The 14,101-nt window shown below is 40.5% G+C and overlaps 1 protein-coding gene across 1 annotated transcript in view; it reads left to right on the top strand.

Moving 5' to 3' along the window:
* Positions 1-11,214, top strand: part of LOC104158417 (mitogen-activated protein kinase kinase kinase kinase 3-like) — a 68,232-nt gene extending 57,018 nt beyond the window's left edge. The window contains 7 exon segments of the mRNA XM_009696067.1: positions 1-93; positions 891-1,062; positions 3,705-3,773; positions 3,892-3,984; positions 5,439-5,509; positions 8,205-8,260; positions 10,637-11,214. Coding sequence (XP_009694369.1) covers positions 1-93; positions 891-1,062; positions 3,705-3,773; positions 3,892-3,984; positions 5,439-5,509; positions 8,205-8,260; positions 10,637-10,724 — 642 coding nt within the window. The 3' untranslated portion in view covers positions 10,725-11,214.
* Positions 11,215-14,101: the final 2,887 nt, after the last annotated feature.

The following is a 14,101-nucleotide window of genomic DNA, read 5'->3' as shown; positions in this document are numbered from 1 at the left end:
TACACGGGCCACAAGTATCTTTGTGGAGCACTACAGTCTAGCATTGTTTTGTTAGAATGGGTTGAACCAATGCAAAAATTTATGTTAATCAAGGTAATATTATGATAAGGTGAAATACTCTCGTGTACAGTTCTATTTATCGTGTAATGACTTGTTAAGAATAAGTATTAGCCATTTCTTGAGTAATTAGACTTTTCTCTTGGTTTCTATTAAATTACATTGAAAATAGCTATTTAAATGTGTAATATGTATTAACTGACTGAAAATATATATATAGGAATGTTCTTGGTTTTGTGGTGCGCTTCAGTTCAAGAACAAAGCCCTTCTCTCCAGGAACATTGCCTTTTAGTTGCACAGTAAAAAACTCTGGCTGATGGACTGAGGTGTGGCGGAGTGGAGTGATAACATGGGTTAACAGCGGGCTTGCTCCCATGCCAGAGAGAAGGCGGCCACTTATTCTGTGCCTTTTGACACTGGAGGTGCCCAGAAATGCTTGTTATCTCCCCATCTGACACCACCATCTGAAGAGATGGAGCCAGGGTGGACTCATGTTTGTAGAGAGGCAGCTGCTATAACTTGATCATCCTGGGAAATATAGGTTAGAGACTCCATAGCCGGGGAGAGCAATGATGGGTATAGCACTCTTGTCATCTGTGGTCAGCTGCACAGGAAATGTGATGAAAGACATCCTATCTTATTTTAACTGAATCAGCACGAAGAGTCTCTAAACTTCTTAACTTTTTGTATCTATCAGTTACTGTTATGTGAAGAAGTAAACTTAATGTTACAAAAAAGTATGGCATGAAATTTACCATACAGTTTAAATAGCTAATAGCAACTCAGACTAAACTTGTTTCCCTTCTAATACCTATTTTTGTTTCTTAATCTAGCACATAGATTTTCCTGTACCTTGTCCGCTGAGATTGTTTGAAATGCTGGTAGTCCCTGAGCAGGAATTCCCTTTAGTTTGTGTCGGTGTCAGTAGAGGAAGAGACTTCAACCAGGTGGTGAAGTTTGAGACTGTCAACCCAAATTCTACCTCTTCCTGGTTTACAGAAACAGGTTTGTGTGCTGTTGTAATTGCATTTGGAAATGTTCCTTGCTCTTCTGTTACACCCAAAGCACTAGAAAGGTAGTTTCCTCTGAGGAAACTAATGGTCAAATCATTAAGGCTAAGTGGTCATTTTAAGTTCTCTGTTTAAAGGGGTGTCTGGTGATACCTGCTTGCACATGTTCTTTTTTGGGGGGGGGATGTTTCCACATGTTGAGCTGATTAGTTTCCTTGAGATTTTGAGTATAGCAGAGGAAGGAGTTGTGGTTTCTTGCATTTCCATAAATCAGGCTGTACTTGACTGTTACCCACTGCGCTAGTCTGTGCTCTATTCTGGCACCATGACTTCTGTTTATTTAATAAATTTTAATAGAATTGCACTCTGAGCAATTTCTTTCACCATCTCTATAGGTGTGGTTTGGCTCTCCTGCAATAAGCCAGTGTGGTTAGAAACGGTGTTACCAGCCTCCTGCTGAGACAGAGCATATTTCTATTCTTCTGATGTTTATGGAAAGCAAAAGGGATTAGGACCACTGGTAGCAGGAAACTAAGTACCTGTCCCATTACTGGTCTGGGCACTATGAGTAAGGAGGCCACCATCTGAGCAACACTATAAATTCTCTTAAGAAAGAAATGTGCTAAGAATTACTTTTCTAGAGTTGCAAGGCTCCCCCCTTAAACCTAGATACAGTAGTGAGCTGACCCCAGTCATAGCTTGCAGGTTTGGAAGCAGTAAGTAGCTTTGTTATTATCAGGCATAGAGCCCTTGTTGATCCATGATGAATAGCCCTATGAATGATCCATAGCCCTGCGCTGGCATATACATCTGTATGAGTCCGGCTGATTGTGTACTGTGGAATTCAGTAAGAAGAACAGTTTCCACTAGGAAGATGCCTGCTGACTTTCTTGCTGCTGAAAAGCACGTTCAGATTTTGACACAGTTTAAAGCATAGTTACAAAAACCAAAGTGATCAGTGGATGACCAATTAATGCACTTAACGACTTCAGAGTTAGTGTATTTTATTTTCAAACTCATACATCTATTTATGTAACTGTGTGACTTCAGTATAGTCCATAAAAGAGAAGAGAAATTTGCTGAAGATGAATTCTTTGACCCATAATGCCCCATTGTCATTCTTCTCTCAGTATTGTCTGCATCAGTGTGTAAATACAAGAAAAGTGATCCCTTCTGGGTTCCTTTTTTTTTTTTTTTAATGTGGAAAATTTAACATTGCATTGTGCCTTCCAAGAATACTTCTTTAGCTTCTTTGAATCATTTATGTGTTCTCATGTTGTATCTATGTTGTTTTCACCCATTTGTTTGACTCTAATTTAACCTCTCATGTTGTATTGGTTTATTCCTGTCCTCTGCTGGCAGGAGAGCAACAGTGCAATGAAACAGATTTTTCAATGTTTGTTTGTTTTTTTTTTTAATCAGGAAAGTGTGTACCATGTGGTCACAAATAGCTTCCATCAAGTAGTAGTTGTTATTGTTTTACTTTTGACATTTTTTTGTAAATGTCTGATAAAGACGTTTTAAAAGAATTAGCTCGCAGAGACTTACCACAGGAGGTTTCTCCCCTTGCCATCCTTCTCCTGTTAGCTTCACTCAGTGCAGTGCATGTTTTCAAATTGCAGAGTGTGTTTGCACAGACATATATCCTCCAGTCCTTCTGTTGCATGTTTTCATCATGGCTATATCCACCTTTGGTTCAAATCCTGCATTAGAAATTGGTTAAGATCATAAATCTATACCTTCCAAGACAAACAGCAAAAATGAGATGGAGGGACCATCTCAAGGAGCACATTTCTGCCATCATCCTTGAGGAGCTTTTTGCTTCTCAATAGGACCATGGATTTTATTAAACTGAAAGCTGCTTTTGTATTTTAGGTAAAGTGCTCTAATTTGTCATCTCTAACAGATTAATGAGTTTCTCTTTTCTGTGTGAAAGAATGCCTACAGAATCACTGGTAGTAATGCTGAATTAGTAAGAGCTGCTTTTTGTGTAATTTTAACGAACAAATGGACCAAAACTACACTTCTCTTTTGAGTTGACGTGTCCACTAATCACTTGTGGGTCAGATCCCCCTGTTTGCTGTGATGGAGACTGCAGCTGTAACCCAGAAGAGAGGAAGGTAACCCTTCTTTTAAGAGTTTGGAGATGGAAATAATGCCCTATTTTTGGAAGATCTGGGGATGGAAAGTCTGAAAATAGCAGCAAGAATTAAGTACAAATATAAAAGGCCTTAGCAAGATTTAGAAATAGAAGAAGAAGAAAAATGGAATAAAACAACATTCAGGTTTAGTGTGGACAGTCTCATATATCTGCCCTTTTTTGCAACAGCAATATTAAATGACATCAACAGAGAATAAAGGGAGAACAGTGTACACGTGAGTTTGCTTTTGGGACATGGCTCAGAAAAGGCTGGATTAAGTCCATACTTTAATATTACAGCTTCAGTTTTCCTGTCACAGTCAACATGTTGGATAAGTGGACATGCCTCTCTAAGAGAAGAGAAATGTCACTGGTAAGATGATTATTTTAAGTAGATTAAAACACACTAACCCATTAAATTGTCTCAGTCTCTAGAACTTCCATTTCAAATTTCATGCTAATTTATGTTATGAACTAACACTGTCATTTTTTTATAGACACTACAGAGACAAGTGTTGTACATGTAACACAGCTGGAGAGAGATACCATTTTGGTGTGTCTGGATTGTAAGTTTTAGTATCAACTAAATATATATCTATGCATGTACATGCATACTGTCTATCTTCAAATTAGGTCATATATTGAAGATTAATTATTGGTTGACATATCCTATTTATTGTCTAGGCTGCATAAAAATAGTGAATCTGCAAGGCAGGTTAAAATCCAGCCGCAAACTGTCGTCGGAGCTCACATTTGACTTTCAGATTGAATCAATAGGTAAGTTGGATTTCATTACTGAATATCTGGATAGACTAGAGAGCTGGGCAATCACCAGTCATGTGAAATTTAACAAGAGCAAGTGCCAGATTCTGCACCTGGGAAGATGTAATCCTGGTTATACATATAATTTGGGGGATGAGAGGCTGGAGAGCAGCCCCATGGAAAGAGATCTGGGGGTGTTGTGTTGATGGCAAGCTGGATATGAGTCAAGAGTGTGCCCTGGCAGCCACAAGGGCCAGCCATGTTCTGGGGTGCACCAAGCACAGCATAGCTAGCCAGTCGAGGGAGGTGGTTGTCCCACTCTATACTGCACTATAAGAAGGACATCAGACTATTAGAGTGTGTCCAGAGGAGGGTGACCAAGATGGTGAAAAATCTCGAGGGCAAGACTTACGAGGAGCAGCTGAGGTCACTTGGTTTGTTCAGCTTAAAGAAGGCTGAGGGGTGACCTCATTGCAGCATACACCTTTCTCAAGGGGGGCAGCAGAGGGGGAGGTGCTGATCTCTCTCTGGTGACCAGTGATGAGGTGCATGGAAATGGTTTGAAGCTGCATCGAGGAAGTTCACATTGGACATTAGGAAAAGGCTTTTCACTCAGAGGGCGCTTGGTCGCTGGAACAGGATCCCCACAGAAGTGGTCATGGCACCAAGCCTGTCAGAGTTCAGGGAAGGTGTGGACAATGCTCTTAGTCATATGGTTTAGTTTTAGGTAAGTCCTGTGCGGAGCAGGGAGTTGGATTCAGTGATCCTTATGGGTCCCTTCCAACTCAAGATATTCTATGATTAACTTGTTTACTTTTACAGTACAGAACTAGAGATGCTAACTGTCAAGCCTTTGGTATTTGAAACGCTATCTCATGCATTTCACTTTTTGTGAGAAGGCTCAGTGAAAGGTTCAGCACACTATGCAACATGCTTCCCTAGGAGCAATTGGAGTGGAACCCTGGAGTCTTCCCTGACTAGGCTAAATGTCTTGGGACTACAATGAAGACCTTCAGCCTCTAAAGAAATACCTTAACACAACCTACGTAAACTCTGTGACTCGCTAATGGCTAGCTCATTCTGCATGTATGTTCATACAGTCCATTTTTATAAAGCAGCTCAAAGACTAAATTATATGATACACCACACTTTACGTAAATTTTGTTTTCCTGTGAAGAATCTGAATGAATTAGATTTGTGGAACAGAAAGACAGAATACATTTATTTTGACAATTGCATGGGAATATTTTTAAACCCTGCTCATTAAACAAACAAATAAATATATAAATGCAGCTACTTTTGAGGCAGGTTCAGAGGTTCCTCTGAGATGTTTTGCAGTCTGTGTGGGTGAGTGTGATACAATAAAACATACATATACAAATTTCAAAATTGCAGTCATATGCATTCGGCTTTAAAAACATGAGTTGGCATTATGCCTCAAAACTGATTCCAGTGTTCTTTATTACCAGTCTGTCTACAAGACAGCGTGTTAGCATTCTGGAAACACGGCATGCAAGGAAGGAGTTTTAGATCAAATGAGGTGAGTACTGCATTTTGCTTCAAATTCTAGCTTCTAATATAAGCCAAGTAGAGGATAAATGCATAATGCTGTGGTCTGAAAAAGAGTAAAACATTTCAGTAACTTCCTAGGTTAGACCTGGAAGCTGGAGTCTCATTCTAGGCCTGTTTTGTAAAGCCACTGAACTAATTAGTGAAGCTGTAAAAGAGCCCCTCTCAAGTCTAACATCAAAAGCAGAAAACAACAAGAGACCAGGCCATGATACCATAAAAAAATATCCAAGCCTAATTCTTGGTAACATTAATCTTCTTCACCTTAAATTGCTTTGAAAAAACAGTGTCAGTCCCTTAGTTTCTCACATGTGGATACCAAAATTTGGCCTTTGCCAGTGGTTGCACGCTCCACTGCTGAGCTTTAGCTTTTTGTTACAATGTTGAATAAGTTGCCCGTTGTTTTTTAGTTGTCCATGTTCCCTTGACTTCTGAATACTTTGCAGATTTTAGTGCCCAGCTTTCACAAGAAGTATTTTCCATTCTCAGGAGAAAAATGTCAGATTGACCTAAAGATTTTTTCTAAAATGTCTGTGTAGTCCCTTTTTTCAGCCAGTTTGATGTGATTTTTAGACGTAGTTAAACCATTATAAGTACCTTCCTAACTCCTTTTTTTTTTTTTCTTGCTGCAAACCTTGTGCATGTGCATGTTAGTGGAAATGCTGTGCTTTGTAGGATTTTAATGAGTCTTTTAGTTTGGTTATTAAAAAATGCTTACAAACTTTACCAGTTGTTTCATCAGTGTTGTATTGGCTGAGAAATTGAGCTCATTATGACTAATTGTATTTTAAGATACACATATAGTCACACCATGACAAGCTTAGATATTCCACATTGTTACACAACTACATGTATTTGCAGAAAGCCACAGTTGACCTAATCTGTGCTGACAGTAAGACTGCTCTTTGTGGGAAGTTGGACCAAAGACTAGAGTCAGGCTATTTTTTTTTATTTCCCAGTCTGCAAATGGTTCTTGTGGCATTTGTGCATGTTTGATCCCCAGGAATGATTGTCCTTCTCCCATGAACTCGTAATGGTGAACTGTAGCACCCTGCTGTTAGCACAGACCATGAGGAGGAGATGACGCTGCTAGGCACTTCTCCAAGTCCAGGCTTGTGCTGGCAGCATTCTGCAAGGCTCAGTGGGTTACTCCACCCATTGGCACTCAATAGCTCTGATCCAGTTGTTAGCGGGCATGCCCAGGAGTGCTGCAGTGCAAGTGGATGCTTTATATTATTTATGTAAAGCATAAGGAACACTGTCTTGCTTTATTACTGTCAAGCCAAAGCCAGCACATAAATGAGGAACAGAAGGCAGAAGTGAGCTGTTGTCAGAAAGCAAGCCACCCAAAACTTTTTCTCTGTAGAACATGTTTAGGGTAAGCTCTCAGGCCTTTTTAAATTCCTTATCTCTCTTGGCTGTCCTACTAGCCACAGCTATTGAGAAAAAAAAATAATTCATTTTTATCTGTAAGATGAACAGCCTGCATTACCTGGCTCAGATCTTGACCGTATTTGTTACTTTTAGGGAATTTTATACTATGTAGTATGTAGGAAGCAGTTAGACGGGACAAAAACCTGACCAACCTAACTTTTCAGCATATTTGTCCTTTGAACACATTATTAGTTCAGATTCCCTAATCTAATATCAGTTGGTGTAATTGGGGATGATTTGAGCTGCTTGCAAAGTTATTTCCTTCCACAACCATGACCTTCCACAGTGGTTTCATTGAGTGGGAAGAATGAAACAGGGATCTGTGTGAATTCTGAGACAAGATACTCAAAATTTGGGCCAAGATTGTGCAGACTCAGCCCCACAACAAGCAGGAAGTAATTTTCTTAAACTGGGGAGTTTTGTTGTTGTGAATTAAAATTCTCTTGCAAATTGTCTGTCCCAGAAGTGAATTAATTAAGTCAGCTAACGCTACTAGGATCAGGGAAAGAGAGAAGAATCTCTTTCCTCGAGAATGTGAAATGTTGCTGCGTAGAGAGGGAGCTTTGTAAACAGTGCTGCCTGTTCATGGTATGAGTTGATACCCTTTGGAGTATGCAGTGGGCTTCAGTTGACTCTATTGATTAACATGATGTTTTCTTTGATGCTTTGGTATTCATGTGATCATAAAGATGTATCACACAAGTACAGTTCATCCGCAGTAATCAAATCTCTGTTGCACTTGTCTGAAATGTCAAAATACTGTTTTCTTTTCACAATGGGCATAAGTACCCCAGATTATGTTTCTCTGTTAAGGTTTTCAGAATATGAACTTACTGCATCATTACTATGATTTAGAATTTCAACAAAATGCATTTTATGTGTGATTTTACCTTGACCTATTTTGGATAGCTACTCTGGAGTGAGACAAATTGCACTCTGCAACTACCTATTTCAGTTATAGCTGTAAAGAGAATTGCACAGGTAGCTCAGCGCTGTGCAGTGCTAAGCCCTGCTGTTGTGCATGCAGTTGCTACCAGAGGAATTCACATAATGTGGCCAGAACTACAGAAAACTTTCAGATGTCATTTAAAAATGACAGTTGCATTAAATTCTCTAAGGGATTTAAATTGGTAACATCGGTCATAGTCAATTCTTTTCTCTAAGTTGATTTTTAAAAACAAAAACATTTGTGCACTTAACATGTAAACACTTCTGTTATTTTTATTGTCTAGATCACACAAGAAATTTCTGATAATACGAGGATATTCAGGCTTCTGGGATCTGACAGGTAGGAAGAGAAGTGAACATGGCATGCTAAAATAGAAGAATAATGAGTGTTCCTCCTACCTTGTAAAAGTTCTTTTTGCTTGTTTGATGTGGTTCCTCTTTTAGCCATCTTACTCATTCCTTTGTGTACGTGTCTACCTTTCGGCTTTTCAAGTTTACTTCTCTTTCTTCAAAGAAAAAAAAAAAAAATTCTTCTAAAAGTGTTTTTGGGCTTCTAGAAGTACTCAGCCATGCTAGCAAGCTCCTATTTGGCTGCAGTCATGATCTCCAGGAGCATCTTCCGTTCTGTGCTGTAGTTCTTTTGTTTACCTTGGTGAAACCTTTACTTTCAGATGCTCTGCTGCAGTCGCTAATCAAGATCTACTTCTTGAGACAAATGCAAAAAATACTTAAAAATTTAAATATCTCAGTTTCACCACCAGAAAAGAACTCTAGCACTTGTCCTCCAAACATGACAGCTCAGGTCTTGTAAGATAATTCCCAATGTAGCTGTTCTTTGGTGTCTGCTTTGCAGGACGCTAACACCGTGTCTGTCTGTCTGACCCATCAGATACCAGCTTGCTGAGTCAGTAACTGCTATTTTAGGGGTGTCACTGACTTCCTCAACTTTCTCTGCCCTGCTGTTGAACTTTGTACTTCTGTAACAGCCACTAAAACAGCAGATGTTTTGTCTTCTGGGGAGTCCATGCTGACATTTTACCAATAATGTATTCATCTGAAGTGTAAAGATAGGCTTTTTCTTTTGAGAATTGCTTCTGTCTTATGCCACTTGCAGTAAACTCATTCTAGAACTACCAAAAAAGCTTCACATCAACCAAAGGCTTTCCCTGTATTCTACTTCTCCAAGCTTCATGCATAGCCCTGTAATTACCCATAACATCGACAGCAGTGAATGGTGGTGTGGCTTTATCGGCTAGCAATTTTTGCTGGCTGGAGGTTGAGGATTCTGCCTTACGTGTGCAATACCCGATAGCTTTTTGGTAATGAGTAGTTGTAAGTAATACTTATCTCTGACCTGAGGGTTTTAATCTCTCTGTTCCAGTTAGGTGTGTGTGGAGCTCAGCTCTATTATGTTATTTCTCTTAGTAGTTGAGAGAGAGCACAGCTTCTAAGAATAGTCTCCCAAGTCTGAGACAATGTTTAAAGACTTTGCACTGCCACAAACATTAATTCCAATTTCTTCAGATACCATTTTGCTTGCAGCTCTGTCATATTTTGTGCTTAAGCTGTGAAACCTTTTTTCAGTAACAGATGTCATTTCCGAGGCAGTTCATAAGAACTAGGGTTCTGGAAAACCGAAAAACTGACATCAGTCTGATAAGAGCTTGCGTGTTGCTTTCTCCTGATGAGCAGGGAATGCCTTGTGGCATGAGGTGTCATTCCCTTTGGGGAGCGCATTGAGCAGAGGGTAGGTTTTCTGAGCAATAGTTCTGAAGCAAATAACCTCTCCTTGGGTGAATGCACAATAGATGGATTTGAATTTTGCACAATCTACCTTCACTTCAGGGTGTTTGTAGAGGAGAATTCAATCATGAACATCCTGGTCCATTTAGCAATTTCAGCAGTTCTTGCCTGATTAAAAAATCTCAAATAGTTTGTGAAACAGAGTTGTGACTGCTAATTTCTCTCCTTCGAAGAGAAAGGTCTGATCTAGGACATCCCTTATGGTCTTTGCAGTTGTAGTGTATGTCCAGCTAACTCAGTCTCCTGTCTCCAATGCTGGCTAAGAGTGGGTGGCAAGAAAAGAGTAAGAGAGATTCTGCGGATAGCAATCCTTTCCTTGACAACTCTCTCAGCCAGCAAGTCTTTGTCTCTGGGGCTCTCCAAGCTGGAGGAAGTTTCTGTGGATTTAGGTTACGTGGGCTCAGGGAAAGACTATAAATGCTCACAGAAGAGTCAGCTTTGGTCATCTGTCATGTCCAATGGCAAAGGGCAGACTAATGACTTCCAGAACTGGAGCCTGATTAATGGGTTAGCTTTGCAAAGCTCTGGGGAAGCACAAGCCCAGGCAGTAGGGGAGTGATGGAACCTCTTCAGAAGCCCCCACTGAAAGGACAAGAGGCAGCAGGCATACATTGCAGCAAGGGAAATTCCAGCTGGATAGAAGAGGGGAAAACATCGTAGTGAGGAGTGGTTGAACACTGCAGTAAGAGCCCAGAGAAGCTGTGGGAGATCCTTGGAGACCCTGCCTGGACAAGACCCTGAGCTAGCTTTGAGGGTAGCACTGCTTTGAGTAGCTTTTGGATTAGAGACATCCAGGGAGAGAAAAATGACCACTGGTCAGATGGATCCTGGGAAAGAATATTTACAGTTATATCCAGGGATGTTTTTAAATTAAGGCTTACTTGACATTGTGGCTTTTTTATTTTCATTTTAGGGTCGTGGTGCTGGAGAGTAGGCCGACAGATAACCCAACAGCCAACAGCAATTTATATATCCTGGCAGGGCATGAGAACAGTTACTGAGGACAGCGCATGACAGGCAGGTCACTGTGACAAGAGAACACCACTGGTGGAGCAGCATTCATGGCTGGCTGAAATTGCACAAAAGCTGCAGTAACCCCACTTAAGTTACTTTGTAATTTATTCTGGCATGAGAGGAAGATGAGAATTGTTTGTGGTATGGACACATAAGCATTATGATACGACAGAAGTGCTTAATTTACTGTTATGTAATCTTTGTACATATGCAGTATTTTTCAGTGAGATTACTTGCTGAAGGCCTACACTGACTTTCTGTAGATAGTGGTCCTCCTGTTAAGTACAAGTGTCTTACCTGTACAGATGTAAAAGTCACTGAGGATGCAAAAATGAATTCGGGGTACTATTTTAAGGACTTCTCATGTGTTTATTATAAAGTGGGATGCTAGCAACAAATATAGTACATTTAACAACACTATTGTATTTTATGATATGTAATTTACTAATACAAATAAATCTTAACTTTTAGAAATTGTAACCAAGGCTGTAATCAGATTACAATCTTGTTTTAATTTTGATGCAACACACTGGTGTTCATGTTTGCACAATGTATTGAGATGTGATGTATTTAGTCACAAAGGTAAGCTGTGACTTTGTGGATATGACTTGGGCTTCAAAGTTCCTTTTTATAGTTTACTCGGGTAGTTTTCTTTGTGAAACAAACCAGTTAAACACCTGTATTTTTATATTTAATTAAAAATCTCCTTACAATTACTTCTCTATGCTTGAAAACAATACTTTCTGGATGGGTGTCAGTCCCAGACTAGTGGTACCTGGCTATAACACTGCAATAGCTGTTTGAATTATTAGTGTGTACAATGATAAAAATTAGTATTACTGTTCATCTTACTAAATAGCTTCATATCACAATGAAAAGGAGCAACATTCCACATTGTGGAAATGGCTCAAAGATGTTGCCATTTTGACTTTTTTTTTTTTTTTTTTTTTTGGCCTTATAACCATTTTCACACTTTTCTTGATTTAGGATGTTAACACATGGCCAAAATAATTTAGTTACTACCTCATTCAAACAATACAATGGTTACTACACATCACAGGAACTTAGTTTTGATCAGAAGTATTTTTGATTACTGTTTTCTGATGGAGTATGTAAATGCCAAGTTTTAGCAAAATGCACAAATTTGACTTTTTTTTTGTATATGTTCTTTATATTTTATTGTGATAATATACACTAAACCCAAACTAAATTTAAAGTGATTTATGGCCTGCATTATTATTGTGATTGGTAATGCTTTGAAATATGTTCCCTAATGTATATAATGTAAAATAAACTTTTTTTAACATGTTGTTGTACAATTAGATTATCACCTGCACTAATTTTCCACATAAGACTAAAATGGAACATAGTGAGTTTTGAATTCTGCTATTAAATGTTTGTGCCAAACACAGAAGCTGGACATTTCTGAATGTATGAATGGTCAGACCGCTGGAGCTCAATTCAGTGTAGGCTAGCACTTGAGGATAGGCATTAATACCCTTTTGGTCTTTAGGCAATGGATGTATGTATTTGAGATAAGTCTTTCCAAATTCCAGCTTGTTTGATTTCTTCCCTCCATCACCTGCTTTTCCACCTCTGTTGACTGCAAAACTGATTTTTGTTTTTCACCAGGGCTTATTTTCTGCCTATGGGACTCAAGCCCACTGCCTCTGCTGCCCCTTTCTCGTCTATTCCATTGCACTGAACCTCAGATCTGCCCTGTGGGAGAGGTAGTAATGCAAGCCCCACTGCTGAGAAGCTGAATTCTCAGGAAAGGCGAGAACTTGTGTGGGTTTCACAGCATGCTTGTGCTGCCACCCAAGGGAGATTTCCATCTTGCCTCCCCTGGACTATTCCTCACTTTGACAGGCAAAAAGTAGCTAAATTTTAACCAAGTACAGTATTTCTCATGTGCTATAAACATGCTTCATCCTGTAGGGTTTCTGCAGCAGCTGTGGCCAAGTGTCTTGCTATTTGGGGCTCTTGGGGCATTGCTGAATTATAGGCAACAGGAGCTAAGGGATATTGAGTTTTATTCTGGTTGAGCATTTTTGGTACAAGGATGCATGCTGGGATGCAGCTGGAAGAGCTAAAAATAAAGAGGACAGGGTCATGGCATGTGAGAAGAAGGGGAGCATTGTGCTAGGGCAGGCTTGTCTCAAATCTATTGGTATAGCCAGAACAGCTTTGCTTTCCGTATGATGCTCTCCAGCCTGAAAGACAAGGAAGAAGCAAAGGGTTCCTGCTTTTTGAGGCATGGTCCTGTTGTGGGATTTGGGGTCTGTGCCACAAAACTGCCTCTTCCCCCATCCCAAGCTGCTCCGCTCCTTGGCTGGCAGCTGCCCTCAGCTGAGCCCAGGAGCCTGGATGTGCAGTAGAGCAAAACATCTCCTTTGCTAGACCTGCACCTGCCATGATCTGAAAGTTTCCTTGAGCCGTGCTCAGTGGGAGTTTTCACCACCCCCATCCTAACATAAGATTAGGATCAGTATGTGGCTGACTGATGGGTGCACAGTCAGAGCCAGGAAACCAAATCACAGGCACAATGAGGTTGGAGGAAGGCTTCTGTCTACAGCTAGTTGATACAGCTTCTCTAACAACCAGTGCGGCTTTCCTTTTTCTCTCTCCTCCCAGCCCCTTCCACTCTGGCTGCTACTGCTGGCTTCTAGCTAGCGGTCCTAGCTGCTAACAGGTGGAAGTGTGTTGTGATGTGCCTGTGCAATGAGGCATTCATCAAGCAAAGTTTGATCAGTGCAGGGGCGGAGCTTGGGTCTCAGTCCAAACTGAGCTTTCTTAAAGAGAACAAAGCAGCAGGGTTTTTTGGGTCTGTTGCAGAAGTGCTTCTGGAATTTGGGAGGACAGGGGGATGAACGCTGCTTTTAACCTGTTCTTGCATGTCTTTCCATGTGGTGCTGCCTGCCCCTGTCAGAAACAGGATCTGGTGACCTGAAAAAGAGGGGGTTCAGATTCAAGTTCTGCATCCCACTGTCCTTGACTGAAACCAAGAGCTGTGCAAGACGAAGCACATGTTGCTGGCTGCCTGTTCCTTGTAGCTTTGCCACTGGGACCTTGCAATGGGGCTGGGAGAACCCAGCAATGCTGCAAGCAGTGATGGGGATGGATGCATCCCCCAGGCAGGGGGGTTTCTTATGCTCCACATGGTTCAGCTTTAGCAACAGCACTGCTGGTTTTTGAAGGAATCTACATGAAAAGGTGGAGAAAAAGCTGGTAAAAGCAGGGAACATGACAAAACCTCTTGCTTTCCTTCAAGGAGACACTCCAGGTTGATCTAAAATCTGGGTTATAGGGAGTCATGTTTCAGGCCTGTGTCATCTACTGAGAGGTGCAGAAGGAGCTGGGAGAA

Source organism: Cariama cristata, unplaced genomic scaffold (assembly GCF_000690535.1).
Source record: "Cariama cristata isolate BGI_N322 unplaced genomic scaffold, ASM69053v1 scaffold14542, whole genome shotgun sequence".
In the NCBI taxonomy this organism is placed as follows: domain Eukaryota; kingdom Metazoa; phylum Chordata; class Aves; order Cariamiformes; family Cariamidae; genus Cariama; species Cariama cristata.
Note: the sequence above shows the minus strand (reverse complement) of the source record. Positions and strands in the feature narration are given on the sequence as shown.